Source organism: Gambusia affinis, linkage group LG13 (assembly GCF_019740435.1).
Source record: "Gambusia affinis linkage group LG13, SWU_Gaff_1.0, whole genome shotgun sequence".
Lineage (NCBI taxonomy): Eukaryota > Metazoa > Chordata > Actinopteri > Cyprinodontiformes > Poeciliidae > Gambusia > Gambusia affinis.
In genome coordinates this window covers 4,626,478-4,644,220 of record NC_057880.1, presented here as the reverse complement: position 1 = coordinate 4,644,220, position 17,743 = coordinate 4,626,478, and the positions used below count along the sequence as shown (strand labels likewise).

The window sequence follows — 17,743 nt, the reverse complement described above, 5'->3', positions numbered from 1 at the left end:
CTGCCAAAAGTTCATGAATAGCATCAAAAACGTCAATGTTATTTCATTAAAAGAAAAAAAACATTAAGAATTTTTTTTTATTAACCATTGAATGTGCTAAAACACTTAAAAAGCAAGAGAGAGAGAGAGAGAGAAAGAGAGAGTGGAGCACAACAATTACAAACATTCATTCTGTAAAAACAATTACACGACTACTTTGAAAAACAATCCTATGGTCTCTGTTTAAAAGCAGAAAATGAAATCAAGTTTCAAGACGTAGTGCAGAGGTAGAGTCAGAGTTGATGACCGATCAGAAAGACACAGTAATCACGTAAAACAAACTCAACAAAAAACAAACAACAAATCAGTGCAAGTACATGAAGTCAGTTTGGTCCAGAGTTCATTTGCATACACTCATCACTCTGTGCTTGTGAGAAAACCTCCATGCAAAGTTTATCTGTCCACACCCACAAACATATTCAAATGACAATTTTTGACATGGTTCAAGCTCAAAACAGAACAGGTTGAGGACATTAGTTTGTTGAGTGTAAGAACTGCATGGTGTGGGGTGATATTTCCTCCTTGTGATTACTGTTTCCATTGATTTATTCATTTACTTCAATTTCAATATGTGATTAGGGGTTAGAGCAGCTCTGTGTGATTCTGCAACATCTCTTCAACATTAATTTGACCAAGAGACAGAGGAAGGACACGGAATCATGATATCCATAACAAGGATCAAATACAGTCATTTAACGACCATTATTTGCCACATCAGTTTCCCATTATATGTTTCTCTCATTCGTGAGTTGAGGTCCTCAGGCTGTTTTCTTGGGGAGCTGTTCCAGCTCTGAGTCCCCAGCAGCAGACTCAGAGCACGAAGAACGAGGTCTTACTAACACAACCTAGTGAAAAGAATCCGGAAAAGGTTCTGAAATCGAAGACTTTTTTATTATTCTATCACTGATGGAGCCTGTTACAGATTACGTACAATGTGCTATAGATTTATTCAGACACAAACCGTCAATAGTGCAATTAAATATGTTATTAGCATGTTGTGACAGACATATTGGATTTCTAAGTCAGGATTAATGACAATTAATTGATTTAAATATCCCACTTAGAATTCAGGGGTTTTCCAATTGATCTTTTCAACCTGGTCGATTATAAGTAGGGCTGTAGCGATACACTAATCTCACAATATGATACGATACAATACAATATTCTGCTCATAATATTATGATATTCAGTAAATGGTACGATTCAATACATTTATGCAATATTCTGAAAGATTTTTGAGGGACAGAGTGATTTTGGTGACATTTTGTGACTGTTCCATAGACTAGGATTGAATTAACTGAACTAATGGTGTAATACAGGTGTAATAAATGTTGCTTTTGTTATGCGTTTAGTTTAAATGTTAATTGGGTGGCTTTGTGTATTTGCCACCCAAATACAGAAAAGGAAAATTTTTATGTCTTATTCACCTTCATTAGATAATGTAATTTAATTGTAACTGGTTGTTTTGTTACATGTCATTTTTAATATACATGTGGATTTGAGTAGGACTTAATGTATTGATACTCACGGATGGAAAATCGATACTTTATGAGGGAAAAAAATATCAATAAATATTGTAGAATCGATAAAATTACCCAGCCCTAATTGTAAGGTCCTACGTCCATGGAGAAAATGAAACGAAGCAATAAACAGCAGCCACCAAAACACCGCAGTGCATCTTAAACATCTGAGTATAAAGTCCTCCCTCCTGGGTCCTGCCAGGTGACACACGGCCTGGGTCTGTGTGCAATCCTGGTAACATCCAGTTCAGGTTTACCGTAGTACCACTTGTTGAGCAGCTGGTCCATCTGCTCCTGCTTTGTCACCCCATGAAGCCTCTCCTCTTCTTCCTCCCACCTCTCGCCGACTTTGGAGATGAAGGACGGATGTGGAAGACGAAGTATCGAGTCCTCCGTCATGTCCTCGAAGAACTGCACCACACATTTGCGGGCAAAGTCACGCGCGTGTAAAACACAGGTTTCGTCAAAAAGCTTCTGCTCCACGTCCAGGTAGTTGCTCCAGTACCGTGTCTGTAAGAAGGCAGCGTGGTCTTCAAAACAGGGTTTGATAAGGCGCCCCATCGCTCCCAGTATGATCAGGAATAGGAGGATGGACCAGCCAACTGCCTAGAGATGTTGTGGAAAGCAAGCAACACAAAACCATTGTCAACATGATGTGGATGGACAAACCTGCTCCACTCTCAGAGGAACGGCCACAAATTCTGCTTCTCTAAAGGCTTTGGAAACTCTTGCGACTCATTATCTCTGCCTTATTCTCGTTAATGTCAGGATTGATATCAGATTTTACTTCATTGAATCACCTGACCTACAGAGTTGTGAAAGAGTACCTTCCAGTTGTATTCTGTTGGCTTGTTTTGTCCTGTTAAAATATGTCAGATCATCAAACAAATGCAAAACCCTTTCACTGCCACACGAGTCCATGAGGACACTGGTGTCATCATGTCAGGTAAGGGGTTAATATCAGACCAGATAACCTGAGTGAAAACACAAAGTTGATTTTAGATGACCATTTTATTTATCAAGGGTAAATAGTTCTACCAAAGTCTTAGAATGTCACTGACTGTGTTTCTGAACTGATCTTGAATTTCTTCACACCTGGGAATCACTTGTTGGATTTTTTTTGAGAGCTGTCAGCTGACTTCCTGCCTCCAGAAATGTTCAGTTAGGGAATTTCTTGATTCCACAAGTCTGGCAGTAACTAGGCATGAGTTTCCAAAATATGTGGAGCTCATGTAGGATGTCACAAAGGTAATCACCTTATCGCACAGAGTCAGGTGAGGACTGGGACATGAGAGGACTGGTCACTGTCCACCCCAGACAGGTCACCAGTCCATCACACGGCAACACAGAGACAGGACAAACAACTGTACACACACACACACGCCCACGCACTCACATATGAGGTGACAACTTACAATTAATCCAACAATCATGTTTTTGGACTGTCGGTGGGAGGAAGCCAGAGTGAACCTGAACATGCAAACTGTACGCAGAAAAAACCCAGGCTGGGATTCAAACCCAGAACCTTCTTGCTGCAAGGAAACAGTGCTACCCATCGTGCAGCTACTCATTTGCAACCAGCGTTGTGTTGTCAACCAGGTTATCTCTGCCTGATATTAACATTTGTTTTATGAACTGAAGAATTTAAATGAGACCACAATAAAAACTAAATAAAATAAAAACGAACAAAATGTCAGGGGGAATTTACTTTTTCACAACCCTGAATGCTAAACAGGAATTACGAATTAGTAGTTGACAGCCGTCCAAAGCAACACCTATATAGAGAATGTACAGCGTGAAAATGTTGAGATAATGTGTTCAGTTTGTTTTTAACAGAGCTCACTTGAGAATAACAGCGGACATATCGGGAGACCGCTTTACGGAACGAGCTGTTCTGGAAAATAACATCCTCTTTGCAGGGCACCTTGGCCATGATCCTAACCATATCCAGACCTGTGTTGTTGGGCACACCTAAGGAGAAATCACAGAATCGGCAAAGCACCCAATTAATTGTGCAGCTTGTTGGAAAAAAAAAAAAAGAGTCATTCTGTTTCACGTTTACCTGAGAAAAGGCCTGGATCGACACTCATGCTGAAAGCACAGATGAAGATCTTGCCGTCCAACAAAGTGACCAGGATCCAGACCATAGGAGCGAGCAGGGCCCTCTGGATCATGGCAGAGAATAGATATCTGCCAGAAGATGTGGGATGGACATCGGGTTCAGATGAACTATTTTAGAAGTTAGTTCGTTTGAAACCTCAACATTCAGTTTATCTAAAATGAGTGGGTTCCGTCAGACTGGACCTCCAGCGGCTTCGACTCTGGTCCTCTGGTCTCTCTTAAGGCCAGACTCTGCAAACCTCCATTTCCAAAAGAATTGGAAACTTTACTTTCATCTTGGAATAAATTGGACCTGGTTCAGAAGGGATTTAACACCAGGTCTGTGGTAGTTGTAGTCCAATGCCATGGATCTGTCTGTGTGGTGGACCTTGATGTTCTAACATCAGCTGCTGTCAACTCTTTGTGAATCTGCCCCAACGTCTTGAAGAGCTCTCGAGGTTGCAGTTATTTCTATTATTGTTCTCTATTTTTCTTTCCTTTTTCTTCTAAAAAAACCTTTGCAATTAGGAAATCTTTTACTCACTTCACCACCGCAGGATTTTTGGAACGATTCCCAACCGGCCTCATCCACTCGTCCATCATGACACCGGTATGCCGATTGACGAGGACCCCCAGGAAGAAAAAGATGATGGGCGGGACCGTCATCACTCCCAGAGAGTAGAGCTTGTTGTACTGAGGAAGGCACGGGCAGTTAAAGTCAAAGCTGGTGTAGAGCTTGACGCTGACCAGAGCCAGGACGATGCAGATCCCGTTAGAGATGGACTCTGAGTTGGACTGGAAGTACTGGAGCACTAACTTAAGACGCTCCATGAATCAAACGAACTTGCCTGAGCTTTAGGTCGGAAACAAAAATGGTTTTCAGTTACAGAGCAACAAATGAGCTTAAACTCTATTTGAGAAAAAAAAAAAAGACAGATTCCCTACCTGATCCAACTTTTCTGATTCAAGTAAAAAAACATAGAAATCCACAGATAATCCGCTCCTACAAACAACCTCAGTGTTTGTGGTGAGATAATACACAGGGTGTGTCTTTCCAGGATGAATTCACCTCAGCAGGTGACATGGACACACCCTGTCCCGCTCTTAAAGCACCAAGCTACATTTTCAAATAGCCTGAAACTGGAAAACAATACATAAAAGCATCTTACAGAATGGGATATAGTGAATTGGAGTAGGAACATCTAAACAATTATTTTTTTGCCTCTTGGCAATAAAGTGTCACACTGCCAAAAAGTCGATCTATCCCAGTTCATTATTCAAATTCATTTTAAAAAGTTGACTTGCAGCATTCACTCCTCCCAGTTGACCATGAAGCAACAGTAGACAATCACTTGTGTTGTGTTGTTGACTTTACTGCAAGCCCCACGACCGGGAATGTATGGGGCGACAGTGGAGAGGAAAAACTCCACTTTAACAGAACGAAACCTCCACCAGAACCAGAACCTGGTTCAGTACAAGCAGCCATCTGTCGCAACCAACTGGGGTTTTGTGCAGCTCTGCACAAAAAAATGAAGCAGAGCTGGTGTAGGATTACTTCCTACGTTAATGAAGATGTTAATAGTAGGAGACCAAGAATGTTTAGTTGCAGCATCTGGTTACCATGTGGCTGATTATTGACGGTGGGGAAGCGGGTACTTTCTGCTTTCGTTAAATTTCCACATCAAGGATCACGAACAGGGTCACAACAATGAAAATGGAACAAACAAAGACGAGGGAAATCCTTTAAATGTCTTCTTACATTTTTAATATCACAATCTATAAGATTTTACTGACAAACAAGCATTCTTACAGCAACTCAACAGAACAAAACAGCAGCTCCCAGATCATCTGAGAATGTGGTGGTGGTCTTCCTCAAGGTGGCAGCGGTCTGGACATCGAACTGCTCTCAGGTCAGCGTGATCTCTGATGACTCTTTGGCGTCGATCACTCTGAAGACTCCCACTTTCTCCTTCATGCACCTCTTGTTATCTGGAAAGGACAAATTACTGTTAAAGAACAGCTCCGTGCCTGATGTAGATGTCAGGAGGTGCACAGAAATTCATCTTGAAAACCAGAGCGAGGTTTCTCCTCACCCAGCAAGTCACTGCGATCCAGTAAGATCTCCAGATCCTTGTCACTGATCACCTTCCCTCGTGAGGATTTCACCTCCCTAATTTGAACAAAAACACACCAAGAGTTCCCGGGTTAAAGAGCTACTTGTTGCAGTGACTGCATGCCGGGTGCTGCACTGCGTTCATCAAAATGTAAAGTTTATTGATCTGTAAGAATGTATTCTTCCATTATTACTTGAAAATGGTTTCAACACAACAATATTATTGTTTATCGCAGTAGCTTCTGGGACAATTTATCATCCAGGAAGATTTGTTATTGTGTTTTGTTGCGTTGTGCTGGCGCAGTCGTCTTACTTCTCAGGGCCTCTGGCCTGCAGCAGGTCCCGCAGCTCGTCCAGATCGATGCAGCTCTTACTTTGATTCAGCTCCGCCTTCCCACCTTTGAACTTTTCTGAAGAAGAAGAAAAAAAGAAAAAAAGAGCAGCACCAAGGTGAGGTCAAGGAAGGTCAGTGATGAGCGGAAAGGTTTCCGTGCCGATGCTTTACTCTTGTGGATGACCAACTGTTCCAGCTTCCTCTTGGCCGTCGCCCGCTCCAGAATCTTCTGGTCGATGGTGTTGGCCGTCACTAGCCGGTACACCACCACGGGTTTGGTTTGTCCGATGCGGTGGCAGCGGTCCTGAGCCTGCAGGTCCGCCTGAGGGTTCTACAGCAGGAAGGGAAAGGGAATCATAACCCTGCCTTTGAGTTCCGGCCTTTTGGTTTGCTCCCAAATTAAAAAACAAGATGAGGAGCCAAACCTCCCCCGCCGCCCCCCCCAAAAAAAACAGAGTACAAGAGATTTTAGCTCATTCCTCAAGTTCCTACCCAATCACTGTCAAAGATGATAACTGTGTCAGCTGCTGTCAAGTTGATTCCAAGTCCTCCTGCCCTGGTACTCAGCAGGAAGATGAACACCTCTGGGTCAGTGAAAAACTTTTGGATCTGGAAGAGAAAAGGAGATCATGTTAGAAAGCAAACATCATTCACTGATTTTAAAAGATCTGATGGATCTTTTCATTTTTACATTTAATGCATAAATTCAATACACAGCTCTCTGCCACATTGCAGTCTTAATTTTATTGGGATTTTATGAGACTGAGCCACACAAAGTGACAGAAGTGGAAAATTATATTATATATATATATATATATATATATATATATATATATATAAAAAGACACCGGTCTGCAGTCCTATCAAGAGACACACGTTGACCTGAAGCAACAGTCTGGGCAAAGTGCATTAATCATACAACCAAGGGAACTCTGGAGGAGCTGCAGAGTTCCATTACACATTCACTCCTGAGTGACTTTTGGATTGTTTCATAGAGTGGTATAAAAAAAAAAGAAGTGATTATTGAAAGAAAGCCAGAGGAAGTCTAGGTGTCTGAGACACGGCAGACCCTGAGGAACAAGTAATCCAAAATGCAAAACAGTGTGCAAGAAAACCAACACTGCACATCATCCTGAACACACCATCTTGACAAATAGGAAGTGGGACATAGTTGATGTGAATATGAATGGAGCTACATACTGGACAACCCTGGAAAAAACTAGGGCCCAAAGAAATCTGTTATAATTTTCATAAATTCTCCTCCCTCCCCCATTCTGACATATTGTCTTGTTTATGGTCAAATTATCTCGCGATATCAAATGATGATGTCATTTAACTGAACCTGACCTGTGCAGGGCAAGGTGCTGTGTGGTGATACTTTCTATAGTTTATTTGCCACCTAAAACAAAGAAGACGACGGTACACAGTCTGAAATGGACCGAATTGAATTTCACAGAACTAGCAGACATCTGTGATAAAGTATTGTTGGCCAAAATTAGCTTACATTTGTTTATCCAATTTAGATTTTCTTTGACAAACTATACGTTTTGTGGAATTTTGTATACTGTATTTTTCGGACTATAAGGCGCACGTAAAACCCCAATATTTGCAAAAAAAAACAACAATTAATCGTCAATGCATCTTATATTTCAGTGCGCTTTATGTATGAACAGTGTACCGTATGTTTTATTACGACTTTGGTAAGCGACGAAGCCACGCCCCTTGATTGCCGAAGCAGAATCGCTGCTGGTCAGAAACCTCGTGGAGTCAGCTTTCTATGCTGTCTAGACAGACTTGTTTTGGGGTGGCAAACCACTTTTCCTGATGCGTACGGTGCTTCAATCATCAATGAACAGCCAAGCAACAGCAATGAGACTGAACTGGATGATGACGAGAGGGATCCTGGCTTGCTTGGTGCCGCTATCGCCCAACTGTTGTATTCCGACACCGACGACGATGAGATGGATTTGTAGAAGATGAAGGATTGACAAAGTGAGTGTACTTTTTTGTGTAATATTGACAGTTATTGTTAATGATTCGAATGAAGTCTGACCTATCCGACCGTATTTTGTTTCGCTTTATGCGCCTTATAATCCGAAAAATACAATATGTTTATATATAACTATATATATTTTTAAAACTAGTTTTGAAGTTAAATATTTATTTGGACAAATCAAAAATAAAAAAAAGCATAAAAAATCTGGAATATCATCTGTGATATCACTATAGCTGCATCTAAAAAACAAACAAAAAAAAAACATATTGTGATCCGATTTTTGGCAATATCACCTACCTAAATATTTACGTCAGTGACATAAATTGACAATAAAAATAGCAGGGTGTAAATAGTTTTGAAAAGCACTGACTTGTAGCCCCAGTAAGTCCTAAAATTGTAACTCTGTTTCTGCGACAGGAAACCTTATTGTCTTATAGAACAATAATAAAATCAAAGGTTCTCCATCGTTTCAAACCTACGTTCTCGTCTCTTTCGCTGTACGACATGCTGCCATCTAACCGGCTGTATCGGAAATCTCTGAGGTAGCAATAGTCCATCAGAATATCCAAGATGGACGTCATCTGGCTGAAGATCAAAACCTATCAAACAGTGGAGCAAGCACAATGATCAGAACTGAATGAAGACCAGAGACCAAACAGGAGGTTCTGCTGCCTCCACACAGGGCTAAGACAACGTGGGAGGAGAACTGACAGGCAGAACAAGCTAGTAGCATTTGACGTCTTCTAGAAACATGACTACCTTGTGTCCTCTGTTCTTCAGAGCAGGCAGCAGCCTGTCCAGTATGAGAAACTTTCCTGAGGTCTGAACCAGCTGCTCATCAATCTGCAGAGAAAGTAAAACAATTCTTTAATCTCTCCACACTTTGGTCTGCAGCTCAACGGGCTACAAGAGCGATCACAGCGAGGTCACCTTGAACTGCTGTGTGACCGGGTCCAGGGGGTACTCCACCAGGTACGGGTGGTTACAGCATCTCTTCAGCACCATCAGCACGTTCTGCAACTTCAACGTGATGTCAGCGTCCGGCGGGGTGGAAATGTCCAGCACCGGTGGCGAGGGGCTGAGGAGGTTCACAGAAATGAAACCCAGAGCTCAGGTTCAGTCAGCTTATGTTGTACGAAACGAATCTGGAACATTCTGCCGACTTTGCCTGGTTTTTATTTTTATCACCATGTCATAAGCAGCATTTCCTGTTTTACACCTGAGCAACATTGAAAACGTACAATGCTGTCTTTTGCACTAGGTTTGCACCTAGTACAAAAGACTAGGTGCAAACCAGTTTTATAATGGTTAGTACTTTAATACACAGTGGATCTTAACATTATCACAGAAGTTAATATCCATGGTCTTCCAGGCTTTTCCACCAGTGCACTATAAGCCTGGCAGACCATCAGGCTTTACTTGTGCCCCCACCAGGCTAAGTGTAGTTTGTTTACTTATTATAGGATTTTTATAACTAGTAGCATTGATAGCAAAGAGTCTGTCTGGTGAAACTGGTGGAAGCACATTGGCAACATAGTACTGTCAGTATGTGAACACAAGGAGAGCGATCAGGAGTCTTTCTATTCACCAGAACTCTGTGACCACTGACCGTCTCTACTGGTCTGTACAGTAACCGCTTCAGCAAATAAAGTGGTCACGGATAAAGGATCAAAAACATTTTGGACATTTTAATTAGAATGAAACAACTGAAGTTCAAAAATTTTATATTTATTTTAATTGTAGATTTTTTTATGTTGGACTGTTTTTTAAGACTACAGTTGGTGTTTAGGCATGGCTAATAATATCTAATGTTTTCTGGGGGAAAGCTTAGGTCTTCCCTATCTCCACTCTTACAGGGTCGGCTAATCAGCACCTTGGAAAATGTTGATCCTGTGTTGGTAGAATCAGCAGTCAGTAGCTGTCAGGCAGCGTTGTGCATGTGGAAGTTTTAGATATGTTCTACAATAACATCAAAAAACATAAACAACATCCACTGTTTATGGTCTGAGAAAGTCACACTGTTACATAGTGACCCTTCCATCCCTACTTCAACCATTATTTTGAGTTTCCATTCCAAATTCAACCATGTGATTAATAATTTTAAAATATCACGTGATAATCATGTATTATTGAAAGATTGGAAGATAAGTACCTCAACACCAACCAAAGTCTTAAAAAATGTCAACATTTTAAAAAGCCTTAAATAAATAAGCAATGCTAAGCCTGGTGGGGGAACAAGTAGAGCCTGGTGACCCACCAGGCTTATATTACTCTCGGGGAAAACCCTGTCAGACAGTTCCTGACCTGTTCTCGGCCTCCTTACGGACTCTATCCAGGTACTTCATCAGAGCTGCCTGTGTGTCGCTCTCCGTTTCACTGTAGTCCACCGATCTACGAGTGCGACGTTTTGGTCTGCCATCTGGTGTCACCGGCACAGGAGCCTCTTTCTGACAGGAAAAACCAGAGAATTTCTGACACCGGAAGCTTTTATTGGTGGAGAAATCCAGAGCTGTCAGCAGCCCTTACCTTCTCCTTTCCCAGAACCTTCTCTATGGTCTTGTTGACGACTGCGCTGTAAAGCGTCTCCTGCTTTGTGGTCAGAGGGGCGTACACTATGATCTCCTTCTTGGGAGGAACCTCAAGCGTCACATCTGTCTTCAGCCTCCTCAGGAGGAATGGGGTCAGAATCTGAGACAGAAAACATGGAAACGATGAAGGATGCTCCTTCCTCTGTCTCTCTTTCTTTCACTCTGCCTCACCTGGTGCAGCATGCTCAGGATGTTCTGCTCCCGTTCTGCCACTACCACGTCATCACCCTCACCAAGGGAGTTGATGTCAAACCAGGACTCAAAGCTGGTCAAAAACAGGATAGGAAAAACAAGCTGCTCATGCTGAGAGGGACTCTACACCCAGCTCTAGACATCCAGATGTATAATCACCTCTTCAGGTCATCGAAGACCTCTGGGAGGAGGAAGTTGAGGAGGGACCAGAGCTCAGCCAGGTTGTTCTGCAGCGGTGTGCCCGTCAGCAGCAGCTTGTTGTCGGTGGGCAGCATCTTCAGCTCGCGCACCAGCCGACAGTTCAGGTTCTTGATCCTGTGGCCCTCGTCCACTATCAGGTACTTCCACTGGAGATGCTGGAGGCAGAAAGCATGGATTCCCAAATTCTGTCTTCACTAATACTTCCGACATCCAGCAGGTGATTCTAGCTGGAAGGTCTTACCTGCAGAAACTTTCTGTCAATCATGGAGATCTCGAAGGAAGTGATGACAACAGGAAACATGTTGAGCGGCCCCTGAGCCCTGCGGACCTGCTTCAGCAGCTTGGACCTCTCTGGCGGAGTGCCGTGATAAAGCATCACTGATATCTTGGGAAAGACGAGCAACACAATTCAGAGTGCCGCTCTACGTCTGGCACCGGCAGACCTAGAGAGGCTTCCCATTGTTTGTCCCGTTACCTCTGGTGCAAAGCGCTTAAACTCGCTGATCCAGTTTGGCACTGTGGAGAGAGGAGCCACCACCAGGAAGGGGCCCATCACCTTCTTCTCTACCATCATAGCGATGTGGGCAATGCACTGGATGGTCTTCCCCAGCCCCATCTCGTCAGCCAGGATGCCATTGATGCCGTTCTCCCACAGCATCTGCAGCACAGAGGGAATAGAGACCGCTGGCTAACCGCGTGGCACCAGGAGCGATTCCAATCCCGCCCCCCGCCACATCTGGACCCGCACCCCACTCACCCTCAGCCACTCCACGCCTTCGATCTGGTACCACCTCATCACTCCGCCTGTGAACAGCTGGGGCTGCTGGACGGGGACTGGCTGCCCGTTCACCTCCCTGTCGGGGTCCAGGAGATGCTTGGCGTTCTCTCGAACCGTCTCCGACAGCCGGCTTTTGATTTCCTCGTTGGAATCGCTCATTTTTTCAATATCCTCGGCATCGAGTTTCTTCTGAGCCGGAGCGTCGTTCTTCTGGGAAAAAAAGCGGCGAGGTGATGGAACTGATCGACACAGACTGAACGCTGAGAGAAGATTCTTTTGCTTTTTTTGTCTTCCTGCATGTCATCAGAACAACTCGACATGTCCCAGCTTCCTTACTTTTGGGAGATCGACAAATTCCGACACACCAGGTCAATTCTGCAGGTTTACAGTTATCAATAGACACCACACTGCTGCCAACTCAGCGACTTTGATGCTACGTTTAGAAACATTTCAGGCAAAAAAATGCTATCAGTCAAATCAGAATCGGCAGGTCAGATTTTTTAAAGATTGGTGGTCAGCCAGAAAACTGCAATCAGTGGAGCCCTGCTTATAAGAACCGGCCAATCACAGAGCTCCCACATTTAAGGAAATGGGGGCTGATTTATAAGATTTATGACTCATGGACACATGATGGATCTGGCCTTAACCAGTCATGGAAAAGACTGAATATTTATGGAGGAGAGTTGTGATTCTTATCGAATCATTTTAGAATGAGGCTTACAGATCAAATATGAGAACAACATAAAGATGCACTTTATGTTTTTGGGATCCCATTTTCAAAATATTCCATCCAGGTGAACAGTGCTGCAAAAGAAAGCTTTCATCAAACTGGTAGTTAGTGCTTCCCATCTGCATGGGGAACACTGACCTATTATTGTAGAGTTATTGTAGGATTAAAGCCTGAATACAAGTCGTTTAAAACATAGAAGATGGAGCGGTCAAAGTAAAAGCAGCTTTACCCCGTTCTCCACTTTTGACCTCTTCGCTTGAGACATGATTTCCTGCACACAAAAACAGAAGAAGAAAAAGAAATGCACATGAAGCAGACGTTGAGTCAAGAGGACAACAGGACAAAACAAGGAATAAGAAAATAGACATACTTCTTTTGTCATAACATCAGCTATTTTAAAGTCTTCATCCCTCCGCCTCTTCTTCTTCTTTGCATCTGGATGGAGAGGAACAAATTTGACGGTCGAGATCCTCAACATCTTCTAATGATGTCTCTGAAGGAACAAAAGCTCAGCAGCTCACCTGTCCGGGTCTCTGCACCACTCCCAGCCTGGACCAACAAAAACCAAACAGTTTGTGATGAGATGGATTGGTCATTGCTAAGCTGAATACTCCCAGTTGCCAGTTGCTCACCTTCATGGCCTTTTTCCCCAGCCTCTCCTTCTTAAGTTTCTCCTGAAACACAGAGTCAGGCATTAGCATCCAGTGGTCGTAACAGAGGACTTTCTCACACACACACACACACACACCCACACATTACCTCATTCTGCTGCTGCTCCATCTTTGTCAGCAGGAATTTAGAGTAGATGTTGCTCTTCTGGAGCAGATGCTGGAGTCTCTTGAAGCGCACGTCCTGCGAGTCCCTCTCAAATGATTCCTGTGCCTTTAGACATTTTGTTAAACAATTTCAAGCAGCTGCTCAACTCTAATCTGCACACACATGCAGAGCAACAGCAAATGTGTTGCTTTGCGGAGGAAGTTGTGCACCTTTTTCATCATTTCCTTCTCTTTTCGCTCCCCTTCCTCCATCAGCTGGTTCTCTTCCTCCTCCATTTCCTTGGTAATGACCAACTCGGGAATGTTCTCCGACTTCACGCTCCCGTCTAGAGATGGGAAAACAGAACACCCTCTGGTGGTGAATTTCTTCAGAGTTAAATCAACCTGCTGAATCCATCAAACTTCATATTTGTAAAAAAACAAAAAAACAAAAAACAACACAGTGATTTACCTGCCTGCCCCCCAGCGGTCTCCATGGCGGTACCGTGGGGCTCCTCAGATTCATCTGGTTTGGGGCACTGAGGGGACGCACTTCGAGTTTCCTCCTTGATGCTGAACAGAAATTAAAAAAAACACAGGATGAGTGAGCCTCGCCTCAACGATGCAGTGGTTAATGTTTGGTAAATATAGGCTTTCAGCTGCATAATGGTTCTGTGGAGCCAAATGCGTAATGTCATTCTTGGATCAAAATTGGGTTTGAAACATCCATCAGACTCCAATTTCCTTTAATGCTGGAAGTTTTTAATAGAGCCGAGTTGTGCCAGGGGGAAACGTTGGTATCAGGTCGGTGTGCACCGATAAATTGACTTTCTTAACTTTGGCTGATTAGACAATAATTTGATGTTATATACCTCCACAAGGTCTGAGTTTCAGCCACTGGCCCAAGGTTGCTGATACTGGACAGAGTATTTAGAAGGAAACTTTCCTTACTTACATTCTTTAAAGCCCATAATCCAGTTGTTCTACAGTGATTAAACTAGCATGCAACAGTTAATTGCAATCCTTGTTAATACTGCAGTAATGTGAGCATATAGGAATAACTGTTGGGGTGGAGACAATGAAGCTGTTATAAAACAAGAGCTCCTGCAGTGACACACTGCTGCATCCTATGTGCCCAAAGGAGCGTCATCACAGATCCTTCCTGCCGTTGATAGCCTTTATAACAAACTTTGTAAGTGTTCACATCCCTGCAGATCTTTTTCCACCCCCCATTTCTCCTAAAGTCTCTTGTTGTGTGAGCACAAAAACACATTTTGTACATTAAAGATCCTACAGAGTAGCAGCTTTTCTGTAAACAGCGTATCCTATTTTTAGATAATAAATTTGCCTTTTCTGTATAGTATCTCATTCTTCTGTCTTTATACCATTTTCGTTAATTTGAATATGCATTGAACTTGCTGTTTATACAATTGAATTAAAAATAAAGGATGTTTCCACTCAACTAACTCGGTGAATGATAAGCAAACAATGACTTGTCAAAATATTCAAGTTTTTATTATGAACGACTATTAGTAGGTAAATTTCTTTTCAACGTAAAAGAAACAAAAATTGCACTTTGAAGAAGACGCCGACACTTTTTTCACTTACCTGCTCATTGTTGTCCACGTCGAAGAAAGTCGTCTCCGTTATATAAATATATTTTTAAAAGGGCTAATTTCAGCTTTCAGACAACTTTACGAACAGTTTCTAGTCAGCAAACGTAGACACACACACAGGTTATTCAAGCAGCCATGCTGTCCAGGTCGCAAGCTGCCGAACGGTCACGTTAACTGTATCTTAGAGATAACTCTGGTTCCACAACACACATGTACAATTATGCTCAAATATAGCGACTCTGAAACACAAGATAGCTAAATAAACTTTGTCTGGTTTCGAACACACCGCTGGTTCGAGAGAAATGCCATCCGCCTCGCACTACAGCGACAAACATTTGCTGCGCATCCGGTCACTAAATTTCAAAATAAAATTATTCGCGCGAGCCACCACATTGAAGAACAAGCTACTCTATTGACTCTACTGACAAAGACCTTTATAGTGAAAGGCAAGGAATTATGTCTTCCTGCAAACTTGTCTCATTTGGTGCAGATACCGAACATCCGGAAGGGCGGGGCTTCTGCATTTCCCGCCAGTTGAGACCATTAGCCCTAAAATCAGGGCAAGAGGACGACTTCACGCGATGGATAATGTCGGAGGTCTACCAAACAATACTTGCAAATAATTAGACACAAATATGCATATGCATTTAACAGACACTAATTGATATCCATATAATTTTAGACAATATAATCTAAAGGTAAAATATTTTGTAGTCTGAGATAAGAGTCTCCCCTCTTTCTGGAAAATGCAAGACCCCAGCCAGAAGTTTTCCCGCGAAGGCGTCACGTTGAAAATGATTTATTAATACGCTCGCAGGACAAGAAGATGCCAGAATACTAGTCAACTCTGAAAATATTCTTTTGTATTAGCAGAATTTGTGGTTATAGAGCTCTGTGCCAAATCTATGGAGTAATACTGATTTATTTAAATAAAGCCTGAAGGATGAAGGCTAGAAACAACAACAACAAAAAAAGCCAGGACATATACAGCAGGCTGAGAAATAAATGGAGTGCGTTATGGCTTGGACCTGTTTCGTTTTTTTTTTTTTTTTTTTTTTTTTTTTTTTTTTTCCCGTGTTCTGTGATAAATTGAAGGAAAAATAAATAAATAAAGTGTTTAAATAAATTCAAAAGCTTTTATTTGCAATGTTCCAAATAAAAGCTTAGTCAGATATTAATGGAAATATGGTTTTTCATGGATATCACCCTCTGGGTGCCTGTCCTGAGTTTCTGGATGGGATTCCTAAACGAAGGCCCAAAGTATCCATTTCTGATGCACTTTATCAGTTTCTGTTGCATCACGCTTTACTTCTCATTAATTGTTGGAAGAAATCGACCCGGTGGGACATGCTACTCTATGAGTTTGAAATACCTGCTACCATTAGCATAATTTCTAATTAGCATACAATATAAACGTACTATTAATACTATTAGTATTAACAAGTAACAAATAAAAAGAAAAAAATCATTTGGAGTTTAGAATGCAGAGTGATATTTAAGAGTGCCATTTTATTTTACCGATTTGAAAGAAACATCACCTGATAAACACTAAATTTAATACCTTACATTTCCCCAACAGAAGCAGCAGCCTTCAACAGGAAGAGATTAATCATTATTATCTGCAAATTAAAAAAAATAAAAACAGTAATAGTAATAGCATTTAGTTTGAATTATTCAATGTTAATTTTTTTTTTTTTTCTATCAAGCTAGTTTAATTCTTTTGGGGGGGGGCTGGTGGTGTGGGGGCCCTAAGCAGCCGCTTACCTCACATTGCTTTGGGCCAAACATCCCTGCTGCTGGGATGTTTTGACCACACTTTGTATTCATAGAAGCCTTATTTGGCAGAATAGAAGGAAGCTCACTTCTTTGGATATGAAACAACTCTTCAGTCTGTTGTTTGGCTCTGCATGCCTCACTGTGGTGCTCATCTTTAATGTTCCTTTCTTTCTTGTCTTTCTGAAACAATGAGAACGATTCATGGGAGAAAAGACCATTAACCCGTCTCCTGCTGCCCCATCCTTGTTCTTCCAGCAGTCCATTTCAGTCTGTTCTTGTTGTTTTTCCCAGAAGTTGCCCCTGTGCTTCCATTCTTGTCCAGTCAAGGCTCATTTCTCCCAACAAGCTTCTTCGACGTGCTGCAGTTTCCATTAAATGCCTGCAGAGGTCACTAAAGACCAGGTAAATAAGAACACCCAACAGTTCAGTCCCAAATCGCTTTCATTTATCCTATTCATTTAATTTCGTATATAAAATCATTTTTTTTGGTTGACAATAACGTGTCTTTGGCTCCACATACCTGTGAAGTCTGCCGTGCTGGCAGAGAAACTACTACTACACCATCCTTTTTAAATAGCGCTGCACCGATTGCAGATTTCCAGCTGATCCTCGATCTTTAAAAAGGCCTGACTGGCACCAATTTTTTTTCTTAAGTTAAATGTAGAGACAATGGCAAAGTAGGTTTTTTGAGACCTTTGCTGATCACAGATTTGCCAAAATTAAGGAAATTGGGGCCAATTTCTTGGTGCAACCCTACATTTTAAACATATAAATACTTTCTGTGAATAAATCAAGTATTCACTATTAACACATGGTAGAGCTTTCAACCAGTAATCAGGCCTTAAATGTGGAATCTGCGGAAAAGCCGGACTGAATGTTTGGTTATTAACCAAACAGAAGAACCGATGATGGACAGACAGATGGACAAAGTAACGGATAAACAAAAAGGCAACATGATGCGACTCAGGGATGGGTGGACAAAGAAGAAACTGGACAAATGGATAA

At 42.1% G+C, this 17,743-nt stretch overlaps 2 protein-coding genes across 3 annotated transcripts; both read right to left on the bottom strand.

Moving 5' to 3' along the window:
• Positions 1–156: 156 nt before the first annotated feature.
• On the bottom strand, positions 157–4,662 carry calhm3 (calcium homeostasis modulator 3). The gene is made up of 5 exons (XM_044136262.1): positions 4,605–4,662; positions 4,204–4,512; positions 3,622–3,749; positions 3,403–3,530; positions 157–2,165 (listed from the first exon to the last, which is right to left on the bottom strand). The coding sequence occupies exons 2-5, from the start codon at positions 4,488–4,490 to the stop codon at positions 1,719–1,721; spliced, it is 990 nt and encodes a 329-aa protein (XP_043992197.1). The 5' UTR covers positions 4,491–4,512; positions 4,605–4,662; the 3' UTR covers positions 157–1,718.
• Positions 4,663–5,401: 739 nt separating this feature from the next.
• Positions 5,402–15,299, bottom strand: hells (helicase, lymphoid specific). Of its 2 annotated transcripts, none has more exons than XM_044136863.1 (23): positions 14,955–15,299; positions 13,819–13,919; positions 13,578–13,693; positions 13,351–13,473; positions 13,224–13,265; positions 13,113–13,140; positions 12,962–13,026; positions 12,821–12,862; positions 11,841–12,071; positions 11,559–11,741; positions 11,325–11,468; positions 11,042–11,238; positions 10,862–10,955; positions 10,629–10,790; positions 10,407–10,549; positions 9,033–9,180; positions 8,862–8,945; positions 8,582–8,701; positions 6,599–6,715; positions 6,278–6,437; positions 6,086–6,182; positions 5,753–5,829; positions 5,402–5,648 (listed from the first exon to the last, which is right to left on the bottom strand). In XM_044136863.1, exons 1-23 carry the CDS (start codon positions 14,960–14,962, stop codon positions 5,566–5,568), a joined length of 2,565 nt encoding a protein of 854 aa, XP_043992798.1. In that variant the 5' UTR covers positions 14,963–15,299; the 3' UTR covers positions 5,402–5,565. The 2 variants fall into 2 exon arrangements, with proteins under 2 accessions (XP_043992798.1, XP_043992800.1); XM_044136865.1 differs by having other exon boundaries at positions 11,841–12,068.
• Between the last annotated feature and the right edge of the window lie 2,444 nt (positions 15,300–17,743).